This window comes from Dermacentor andersoni, chromosome 1, assembly GCF_023375885.2.
Source record: "Dermacentor andersoni chromosome 1, qqDerAnde1_hic_scaffold, whole genome shotgun sequence".
NCBI lineage: Eukaryota > Metazoa > Arthropoda > Arachnida > Ixodida > Ixodidae > Dermacentor > Dermacentor andersoni.
In genome coordinates this window covers 105964214-105976600 of record NC_092814.1, presented here as the reverse complement: position 1 = coordinate 105976600, position 12387 = coordinate 105964214, and the positions used below count along the sequence as shown (strand labels likewise).

Here is a 12387-nt window from a genome sequence, read left to right as displayed (position 1 = left end):
CTCCATGAACGTAGATCTGTCTGCAGTGGCTGTGAATCGTGCCTACAGGTCACCCACGTGCTGCCTCTTGTGATTTCCCTATTAACGAGGCAGTTGCGCCACACTTTGCTCCAGTGCTTTCCGGTGTTCCTCAGGGGTCAGTCTTGGGCCCACTGTTATTTCTTATATATATAAACGATATCTCCTCTGTTGTTGAAGAACCGGTAAAAGTGAAGCTTTTTGCAGATGATTGCCTAATTTATTCTACTGTAACCAATGTTCAAGATCAACTCAGAATTAGTCGTTGTTTAGAAAATTTCAGCCGATGCTGTAAATTATGGGTTATTAATATAAACTACATTAAATCAACATACACACATATCACTAGGAAATTAAACGTTCTGCCTTTTAACTATTACATTGATGGTAATTTGTTAGTTCGTGCTAACGAGTTTAAATATTTAGGTGTTACAGTCACGCATAATCTGACGTGGCATACGTACATAGAAAATGTGTGCTCTAAGGCGAATCAGAGACTAGGTTTCTTAAGGCAAAAAGTAGGTCAAGCTTCGCGAGATGTAAAGCTGATAGCTTATAAAACTTCTGTTAGACCTTTACTTGAATATGCCTCAGTCATCTGGAGCCCTCATCAGAAAGAAATGACTACAAGGTTAGAAAAAGTTCAATGTCGTGCCGCACGCTTCATATGCTCAAAGTACCGCCGTTTAGATTCCGTCACACTGATGTTGCAGTCTTGTGAACTGGAAACACTAGAAGTACGAAGGCAAAAAAATCGTCTGAAAGTGTTTTTTAGAGTACTACACGGACATTTAAAAATCAACAAAGATGAGTATGTGCAGCTTCCAGGAAAACGAAGCAGTCATGTTAATCATCAATATGTTTTACGCCCATACTTTGCTCACAGTGATGTGTTCCGCTTTTCTTTCTTCCCTGTTGTGATTGAACTCTGGAACGCGATACCAAGCTTTGTGGCAAATGCCAGTGATGTTTGTGAATTTGAAAAATTGTTAAACATGTATTTTTGTGATTCCGCTGCCGCTTGATGCACCTGTATATATGGTCTGCCTGTATTTAAACCCTCCCTGTAAGAACCCTCAGCAGAGGGTTGATAGTATGAAGAAATAAAATAAATTTGCAATGTGCTGCATGAGACAGATTGTCTGCACCAGCCAATATATTACGAAATGAAAGCATGTGTAGAGCTGTGCTCAAATTTCGCATTAGGGAGTATTGTAATCATCGGTAGATTTTTATTTACCTTGCTTTCAACCACTGTGAGAAAGAATCAACATAAAAGGGCCTGTTAAGTTTTCTCTAAAATTGAGCAAATTTTGTGTGGTATCAACGTGAGCAAATACAGCGCTGAAACCAAGGTGTCTGAGCTGCTGACCAATAAACTGCCTAACTTGTCCACATCGCACTGTGAGTTGATCTTCTGGTCAGCAGCAGTAGTGACAACAAAGAAGCCTAGCAGTCACAAGTGATCATTGTTGAAATGCCAAGCACCACTCAATTCATGGCAGGTTTAAAACAAATCTTTCTGGTTAAATTTTTACTTAATTACACATTTTCACATCCTATTCTGAGGTCTAATTGATGAAAGCCAACTGTACTAGTTTTATAGAGCTGCTGCAGTACTTGTGCTCTTAAAGTTGACTGGTGCACCAGCACTCAATTTCTTATGAGTACAGATTAACCCTTTAAAGGGACACTAAAGGCAAATATTAACTCAAGCTAACGTGATAGTTTAAACCTTTAATGGCAAGTGTTGCCTACAGGCAACATACAAAAAAAAATTTTTTTTTCTTGCTGAGTTTCAGTATTAAGTATTAAATTTCTGGCTAACTGTCTTCAGCCAACACTGAATGACAGGCAGCAAGTGTCATTTGTTGGTTTAGAGCAGGAACACTGGATGAGGGAGAGGAAGTTTGGCACGCAAGTCACTGGTCTTGTGAAAGCAAGGTCAGAGAAGACAGGCTGATACAACATATCCAGCTGCAGTGGTCTCACAGATGTGATATAAAGCAAATGAAACATACAGCGATGGTTCACATATGATGACAGCTGTCTATACAAATTGAAAGTGAAGCGTTAGGTGGCTTGAGGTGAAGCCCACTTACAGTTTCCTGCCTGGGGTTTTCCTCGTATTATTGCAATAGCAATTGTGTGGACACTCTTAAGTGCATTTCTGCCATCATCGTCCCTGTGAGGTTCTATATAAAGTCCAAGGGCAATAAAATTGTCACCACACGCCATATGCTGTATGTGCAAGTGAAATCGTGCGAGGGTGAGCCAGTGAACGTGGCCCAATCTCGCGTGTGCGAGCGAGGGAAGCGGGCCGCAGGCACACCCTCTCCTTCCGGCCTGCCCTCTCCGGTCATGCACGCAAAGTACGAGGGTGAGGCGAGGGAAAGAGGGGGAGGGGCTGCTCCGGCGATTGCTGCTTGCGGGGCGGCCGTGCGGCCGCCATAACTTGAAAGCGATCTGCGACGTGGCCAAAGTGCACACCCGTGCGAGCCTCGTCTTCAAACCAATCTACATTGTTTGCAGAGTGCACATAATGCTGGTAGCTTCATATGCGCTGTGCTTTCAACGTTTTGTTCGCGTTGAAGCGAGAGATGCACAAAAGTCAATTCAATCGCTGCTGCTGTTGCGATTCCTCACTCCTGCATTCTGACTGTGAGTTTCTATGCTCATCGAGCACGATGTGTTGATGTTTACCTGTGCACACGTGACTCCGTGCTTGTTAATTTAGTTAAAACACATTGGTGGGCTAGTTGGTTTGAATCCATGATAGATGGTGCAAGCATGACTGAACGAGAACATAAAGAAACAGACACAAAGAGACAGCGCTGTCTCTTTGTGTCTGTTTCTTTCTGCATCCTCGTTCAGTCGCGTTTGCACATTATATCATTGTTAATTTAGTTAGTGAGCAAATGTAAACAAGTTTATATGGCCAATAAAACAACTCTCCTAACTTCGTATAGCTACCTAATAATTTGCTGTCGTGATCGATGCTTCACGTTTTGGGCAAAACTGCGACTTTTTGTTGATTTTGCTTATTCTTGATATGTTTTGCACATCTAGGTTAAAAATAAACATTTTTTGTGGGTATTTATATGTGATGTCGTTAAAAGGTTAATGCTCGAGAACATCTATGGTGTCAATATTTGTCGAGAACAGAGCTTTAGTAATCTAGAATTTGAGGTAAATGCAGGATACATGATTTTAGACTCCACTGGACATTCAAGTACGAGCTCGATGACGTAGCAACTCCTCATTATAATTCAGTCACTAGTACTCAACCGCTCATAATAAAAAGATCATATCATTGCATTAAAAGAGGGAAGAAAATTCTGCTTATCTACTTCTATTCGATTCTTAGAAAAAAATAACTTTTTGGCGTTACCCTTGACAACAACACAGGCAGTCAGCACTTTGCACCACGTGTCAGTAGTTTCGTTATCGCGTAGTGCTGCACTGGTTTTTCTGGCTCACGAAACTTGCACAAACTGCAAATAGCAGAGAAAGAGGCCTATTGTGACAAGTGTCGAAGATTGTATTTGATTTAGGGCACGCTTACCCGTTCTCTTTTTCACTGTCAGCTATGTTGGCTTAGTTTCTGACTGCGCTTTTGCATTTTGCTCAAGAAACCGTAGCGCCGGCTCTCGGTAGGCATCTTATTCACCAACGGCAGTAAAGGGTGGTGATGGTATGACATGTGCAGTTATTGTAATACTGTATTGAAGTAGTCTTCTGACAGCAGACTACATCAAGCAAAAAAAAATGTATTCATTCTTTTTACATTCGTTTGTTAGGCCTAACGACCTAGGCAGTGTACAAAATTATCAGTGCCTGATTACAAGCTATCGCCGGAAGCTCGCCGTCAATATGTTCATACCCGCAGACCTCATCGGGAATTGAATGCGAGACACTCAATTGAGGCTGGACTGACAGCCATAGTAGCGGAGTTAGGTCTGTACGTGGCCCCCTCAACCTCCAAAAAATAGCTCGGCAGCTTACTTGGCAAGAGCAACTTGGAATGTCACATTCTAGAGGTGCATGCGCATTTTTCTCAGCAGCTTGGCTTGGTTAAACCACAGTTGACAAGCCAATGTGCTGATCCTCCGTGAGGAGACATTTGCATTGTTGCACGTTGGCAATGATACAAGATGCACGTATGTAATTCGTTGTTTCCAGGCTGCTAGCAACCAAGGGGCCTTCAGAATCAGCAAAATACCCTTTGCTGGCCTGGCAAAGTCAGCATGCTTGCATTTCTTTTGCACTGACTTGATTGTGAATCTTCTTTTGCCAGTACAGTCGAGCCTCGTTATACAGTCAGTGACCAATTTTTTGGAAATGCCCAATAACTCGGACACTTTTGTGGCACTGCCACGTATCCCATAGAGCCAATGCAATAAGGACGTCCGATATTTCAGATGCTGAAACCCTTTTCCATTCAATTTTGCACACTTTTTGCTATGACTGCTAGTCTGAAACAGCATTAATCAAAACCACCACTGCTGCCATTTTGACTATCTCGCAGCATGGTACCAGCACTCTCGCACGCTGATCCGCTGGCAGTCATAGCCATCGTGGCAACGCTAGGGCTAGCTGCTTCAACATTCGCTACCAAGCGCTCTTGCACGCCAATCTGCTGGCAGCCATAGCCAAGCAGCAGCGTTAGGCCTAGCTGCTTCAATGTTCACTGCCAAGATTTTTGCTGTTGGGTGCCTTGTTTTTCATTGAAAGACTTTGCCACTGTCAGAAATGGTGCCAACTCCACCTTTGTCATCCTCGCAGATTGTTTCAAAGCATGGAAAGTGCAACAAGGGTCAGTATTAGCAAAATTTGTTGCTGGGCTAGTTGGTTTATGCTAATGAATTAATACTGGCAAGCGCAGTTTCAAGACAGGACAAGAGAAAGGCACCGACACTCAGGACAAGCATTAACTCGCAACTAAATTTTATTGTGAAGATTTTGCCTACTTTAATACACAGCAGACCAGGATAGCGCAAGTGCTCTGTCCATCAAGCCAACCAATGCGTCATATCAAAGAGCGTACAGATTACAGAATCATCTCTAAAAACTGCTGAATTAGCACTTGTCCTATGCGTCGGTGTCTTTCTCTTGACCCGTCTTGAAACTGCGCTTGCCAGTATTCATTTATAAGGGTCAAAAGTTGCATAATGCCGGTTCCCAAAAGTTAGCTTTGCCGCAACACAGTGGTATTATGCGGTCAAGCATACCCAATGTATTGCGGTGTTGCATATCAATAATGGAATTTGGCCACTGTCACTGGACACGGCATGTATTCCTTAATTATACAATCGTGCAGTTGCTGTCATCTGTCACACTACAAGTACAAATACACCTAATAAATGTACTGTCAAGTCAGACGTGCCTGTGGCGATTTGAGCCCTTGGGGCCAGTGAAAAGCGTGCATTCATTAGGCAGTTTTAGAATAGTGTTTGTCACCTTACATATGTTAAATGCAAGCCCCTTTGTGGGACGTTATGCTTTGCATCTCTGTAACACTGTTAGTTTAATGTGCAGGAGCGCAAATGTAACGAAGACTTTAGAAGAGAGGGCACGCCTCATGCAACGTATAAATCAAGGTAATCGATTAGCAAACATCCTGATCTTTCTATGCAGATGCATCTCTTTAGGCCTACGAACACTGTAGTCGCCAAACTCAAAAATTGCATGCACTATATGCTCATAACTAATGTTTCAGGTGAGTTTAAAGGACGAGAAGGCTCATTTCAATAGTTACCGGTGATCAGCAAGAACATAGCCATCACGACAATTCACGCTGAAGTGGGAGCCGTGGGTGCCGCCATGTTCGACAACACTATTTCTTCGTGTGTGTAAATATTGCAAACATTAAACTTGCCAAATAATGTACATTATCATAGCGCACATAAACCATAGAAACCCAATAATGTAATGAGCATGCACAATGAGGACAACGCTGTTTCTTTACATACATACTGTGCATATTTTTTGTTTTAAACGCCATTCTAAAACTCTATTTTTTCGGACTAACCAATTTTTCAGATGTTCTTGCGGCACCTAGGGAGTCCGAAAAATCAGACGTTGACTGTAATGAAGTTGCATCGGCCATGTTAGTCCTTTGTTAGTCCGATATTCCTTATAAACACACACACGGATATCTGCAAGAAAAAAAATTGTGATCACGTTTGTGCAAAAGAAATGCCTTCAACGGGTGAGCAAAAGATATCCTGTGGATTTTGAGAGCCCGTCATCATCTTGCCGTCCTGATCCGAGGCACAGGAGCAACAATAAGCAACATACGAGTGCTCCACGAATATGCTACTTTACAATTGGTTGGAAGTGTCCCCCCCTCGTCCAAAAGACTACTTCGAAAAATCACAGGGCATTGTGTACAAGATTACTTGCATAGAATGCCCTGTGTCATATATTGGCGAGGCTAGAAACTTCGCTGAAAGAATTCGTCAACACAAGAATTACTTTCGCAACCATAACAGAGACCGAGTTGCTGTGGCAGAACACTGTGAGCTTTTTGACCACCAGATTAGCACCAGATTAGCACCATCATCTTGGAGAAGACAGCCACCAGCGATGGCTTTTGGAATCCTGCCACATACAAAAGACATTGTGTAGCACCAATCGTTTGTCAGGAACACTTCCCACTGTTTACTCTCAAAGACTGCGAAAATTATCTGCACGCCTGTCAAAGTGTTAAAAAAATTAATATAAGCACTGCTACACCTCACGCCATCTCGCCCCTGAAGAAGGAGCCGGTCGGGCTCCAAAATGTTGGGTTTCTAAAATTGCAATAAATTTTGGTTGGAGTTTTTTTGTTATTTAATTCAGTTGATCCCCACAAGGTATATATCTGCAGAATGTTTACCTTAAATTGGTGTTATCACGTAGGACTGGCATGTTGGCTTGTCGACTGCAGTCCAACAAGCCAAGCTGTTGGCTAAGACATGCACACTCGTCCAGTATGTGTCATTGCAAGTTGCGATGGCCGAGTTTTGCCGCCAGTAGACTTTTCAGACACGGAGAGGACTACATGTAGGTTCGTACTCAGCTACTACAGCGGTCGGTGTAGCCTGTGCATCTGATTTTGTGCCCAATTGCCGATAAAGCATACGAGTGCGAGCATGCTACAATGTCTTTTCAACAGCCGCCCTGCTTAGGCCTAACCAGTGCCGTTTGGTCGGGAGCCTGCAACCAAAGTGGCGGTTTCATGCTAGCCAACATGATGGCAACTGTGTTCGTGGCCGTCGTATTTGCGGCATCATGCATGCAGTTCATGCCCTAAATGTCGTGCGGCAAATTTCAGTTATTATTATTCTAATGCTAGGGGTAGGTGACGGTGCTGCAGGGAAGTCCAAATAATCGCGCAAACCTGAATAACCTGGTGTCTGAAAAATCAGTTGGCGACTGTATTTTACATTTTTGTTACCAGAAGATATACGTTAAGGCTCCTGCAAACAAAAATTTGCTTTGCTACGGCTGAAATTGAGCTTGATACCACATTTTCAATTTTGTTGTAGCAGTTGAATACCCCTTTGAAATAAAGCTTGACCAACCAAATTTTATGTTTACTTCGTAATATTCAATAATTCATTATATCGAGTTTTGACTTTATCAGCGTGTATGCTTATAATGAATATTATATATGAGGTGTTTTTGTGGCTTATGGAATATTTTTGTTGAAATGCACTGTAACCCTGGGGTTCTGATGCATCTTTTTATGGGATCATGAGAAAATAATGTATGGTCTCAGAAACCCTAACATCCAATATCTAAAAAGCCTTAACATCCGATAACGCTTTTGGCCGCACTGACGAGACAAAAAGCTACTCAAGAACCTTTTTTAAGTTGAATAGCAAGCCAACAAACTATTGAAAACCCATTCAGTAATGCTCGTTATCACTGCCTGCTGGTTATATCTTGGAGTGGGCGCAGTCATGAAATGCACTAAATAAAGCTTGTCATTTCCATGTGGCGTTCGGGTTAGGTGCTTGATAGCAGTCGCCCTTTTTTGGTTTCTGTGCAGCCTTCTATATTAAGGTAACTAGGTGACGTATGGAAAGTCATGAGACAAAGTCTGGGAACATGGATGTGGTGCAACCGATTGTGCCTTCATCCATTTCCTCTTGGCTTCGCGGCGCTGGCATCAGTCCAAGCTGGTCCAGGCCACGCTGTGGAGCGTTCGTGTTAAGCGTGCTGACGGCTGTACAGTGCGGGCCCTCAAAGCGTTATCATGCAACTTGTACTTTGAGGTGCTTTAATTTTGTTCAGTGAAATGAAAGCAAAACAGGGAATAAAGGTTGTTATGCGTAATTGATATTTAACCCTTTTGTTCAACCACCTACACATAGTTTCATGTATTGCAATATAATCACCCCCATGTTAGGTGAGAAGTGTCTCAGATGAATTATTTGTTACTTTTCACTGATGTGTGAACACAGCACTTGCAAATTTTTGTTTCATTATTTAAAAGCAGATTAAAGGCGGAAAACTGGTTTTTGCGTACGTTTATACAGCCTGCAGCATGCATTATTTAACTGATGTGTGTCTTACTGATGTGTGACAGTTTTAAGGTCATGATGCATTTATTCATGAACTGATGACATGTAAACAGTGGGAAGATCTTGTGGAACTGATGAGTTTTTGACATCATATGACAGACAGTGAAGCCAAGGAAAGGATTAGAGAAATTAGCTCCTGTTTTTGTTTCCTTTTTTTATATATTGAATTGTAGAAGTATGCATGAGAGTTAAATTTGGGTAACCATCATATTCTTGATTAAGAAAAAGGGAAATGAAAGTGTAAGAAGAAACAACTTACTGCCTGTGAGGACTGTACCCACAACCTTTGCATGACATGTGTAGTGCTCTGCCAATTGAGCTATGGCAAAAGCTGTTCATCTATCCTCTTTTTTTTTAATATTTGTGTCCATGTAGAAAATATAGCTTTGGAAGTGTTAGCCAGTGCCACTCACGGCCATGGCAATAAATATGGGCATTTCTTTAAACTGCAAGAAACCTCAAGGCGGCACACATCTGGATTCTGGCAGCCTTGATTCCTTTGGCAAGAAGAATAAGGGGAACCTGGGTGCTTGATATTAGGTAGTTACAACCATATATCTAACTCACTGAGGTGGTACATGAGGGCTTACTGGCCAGTTCCTGCTCCCAAGATCACATGCTACATGATGCCTGCAATTTAAAGGAAGTTCCACATCTGCCACCGTGCTGATGAGTAGTGCTGGCTAAGAGTCCCAGGAGTAGTTTTGAATACATCGACTTGAATACCCAAGAAAGTTGACAGATGGACAGCTGTCGTCGTAGCTAAATCGGTAGAGCACCGTGCATGTTCTGTGAATGTTCTGGGTTTGGCTTTCACTAGTGGCAGATTGTCTTTTGTTTCCCGACTTTCATTTCCCGTTTCCTTTATTAAAGATATGAAGTTTATCATAATATTTAATCCCCATACATAATAAATTATACAGTTCAATGAAAAATAAAGTTCTCATTATCTCTTAGCTTCATATGGTTGACAGCATGGAAAGCCTTATTAAATCAAGTGTCATTTAGTGTTGAAAGACTTGTAGCATGCAGAAATTTCAGAAAGTCTGACCTGAATTGAAAACTCTTCTGTGCATTGGTTCCTTTATTCTGGTTACATGGGCACTGTGTGTTGATTTTTTCTATACTGACAGCAGTGCCAGATCACGTAGCCTAATGAGTGGAGGAATCATATCTTTAGGAGACGTGGCATATTCATCATGTGCTCTAGCCATCATTCATCTCAAGGCAAGCGTTTCGATGCTCTGCGCATATATAGTACAACCATGCATGCCATGTGCATTCAAATAGTGCTGTGGATTGGTAAAGGCTTTGCTTATCATGTTCAAGCAAGTCATGAAACAGGTGTGCATCTATTCTTGTTCAGAATAATGTATCATTTCCATCACAGTCCAAGCGACTGACATCTGCAGCACTTTTAAAAAGCTGAAACAGCTGCAGCGTCATCTGGCCAGTGCACAGTGCCTGTTAGTAAATGTGATTTATGTCTCCCTTGTGCAGCTCCTGCCTGCGATCATGGCTGGAGCAGGACACATCGTGCCCAACATGCCGAATGTCCCTGTCTGAGCCAGGAGGAGCCTTGGCTGGAGAGAGCCTACGAGATGAGGGCCGCAACACTGCATTGCTGTTAGGAGCCCTCGGAGGCCAAGAGGATGCCCCACGGCATCAACAAAATGCTACCACAAACCACTTCTTCCACTTTGATGGTAAATTGATGGCAACTTTTTTTTGTCAGTGCCACAAACTTTGAGCTTTGCTGTTGTCAAGACTGCTTGGCTACAGTTAGGTTTTATTTATGGCTTAGGTTCACGCTACGTGAGCTGGCTCCCCAGCTTTTCTGTAGAAGTCACACACACCAACCTTCTTGGCGGACAGCCACCACCTCCAGTACAGACCTCACAGCTTGACAACATGGTAAGGATGACATTTCTGTCTTATGGAGCCCTCACCGAGATGTTACTTCTGTCTTGTGTGTCAGGATATTTTAGTTGGCACTTCGCATCTACTTTATGCATCAAAATCATTGCATCCTACAACAAAGCAAATTGCTTTAGTCACAGCTAGTGAACATTTACATTTTCCCTGTACTCGTAGTCAAGGAATTTCATTAAGTCCTCCTTAGTCTTTTGTTGGCTTGAACCACTGTACTGTCTGCAATACTCAAAGAAGTACCAACCACCACAGGTTAGAGCTTAGTGAGCAGATGAGCAGCATCAGATGTCGCCCCACGTTAACTGGCACACCAGAGCAAGCACACATTTGACCTGTGAAGGGCACCTAGTTCTGTGCAGCAAGAAATACAGCATACCCTAGTCAGTTGGAATAATGAGCAGAGTGTTTACAAATGTGGCAGAAATGTGCCATGTCAGCTGCACCATTCCTCAAACATGTTAGCAACATGCAGAATTTAGTACTGACAGTATTTTCTACCATCTGCTGAATAAACATGAAACCAGCGAAAAAGACACATTCATAACAGCAGAATTGGACAGGACAAGTGCTCAACTCACAACTACAATTATTCTTGAAGAAATTTCCACAGAAGAAGGCAGCGCATGCACAACACCTTTTGGATGAGGGAAGAAGCAACACGGGCACAAGATTGTCGAAGCACATTAGAAAATGGGGCCACAGAAGATGTGTGGGTGCTCCGTTATTCTGTTTAACAGCAGCAAAATGTAATTGTTTTGACAACGGTTTTACTGTTTTTGTTCTCTTCTGTGCCAAATGGTGTTGCACATGCACTGCTTTTTTTCTGGGGAGGTTCCTTCAAGAATAAATGTAGTTGTAGGTCCTGTGCTCTTCCTGTTGACTTACTTCATTGTGTGCACATCTTTTTTTGCTTGTTTCTTGATTATTCGGAAGTATTTGCCAGCTTGCCCAGCAAGAAACTCCCCTGATTTTCTACCATTTAATGCATTGGGCCTAAAAAACAGAGCATATGCTTCACGCTATGTTCAAATCATTCTAAATGATGAACAGAATGTTTACAAATGACGCCAAAATTTCCTGAAGCAGCTGCTTCTTTTTTAAAAAGATGTTTGAACATCAAAGCAGCAGACAGGGCTAATCATGGTAATGATAATGTGTTTGCATATGTTCATAATTCACTTCTCACATCACCCCCTTATCACAATTTATAAACATTCACTTTACTTGAATAAGATCAGTTGGTAGTTTGCACCTTCATACAACTGGTTGTGTTGTCCCTCTTCATTCGTTTTGTTCCCTGTCAAAAGCAGCACAAGAAAACTATGATATTAGGACAGATAATGCACCATACCCCATCTACTATTTACTGCACGGCCAAGTTTTCAGGGTACACACAGGTGACCAGATTGCTCAATGAAATACAGTTTTACTAGTGAAAGCTCCCTTATTTAAATTAATGCCAAACTATTTGCTGTGTCATGTTATTGATGCATGAATATTTAATAACTGAAAAAAAAATGAGAAATTACCTTTAAATCCTCATATATTAACATATTTCCTCGCATAAAATGAATGCAAAATGCAGTCTTTTGATTCTTTCAGTGATGCTGCACAAGCACTGATGAAAATGACTTAGTATTGCCAATAGAGCTTAAGGCCAGGTGCAGGTAGAAAAATTACATTTTTCTTAAAATAATATTTTTTTAGCTTTTGATTCCTATACACCTCAACATTCTATTTTTATGCCCAAAAAATAAGGTGCTTTTCCAACCACAATTCAAAAGGTTATTCTAATCCAGGCATGGTAGCTGTAGGGGCTTCATTTTTTTCATGCTTACTGATGAGACGCGAGACCACAATGTTT

The 12387-nt window shown here is 41.9% G+C and overlaps 1 protein-coding gene across 1 annotated transcript in view; it reads left to right on the top strand.

Annotated features, from left to right (window-relative positions):
* LOC126545558 (E3 ubiquitin-protein ligase AMFR-like) overlaps positions 1-12387 on the top strand; it is a 194026-nt gene that overhangs the window by 157386 nt on the left and 24253 nt on the right. Inside the window, exons 9-10 of the mRNA XM_050193475.3 lie at positions 10092-10297; positions 10396-10505. Of these exons, the coding sequence (XP_050049432.1) occupies positions 10092-10297; positions 10396-10505 (316 nt within the window). The remainder of the gene's footprint in view (positions 1-10091; positions 10298-10395; positions 10506-12387) is intronic.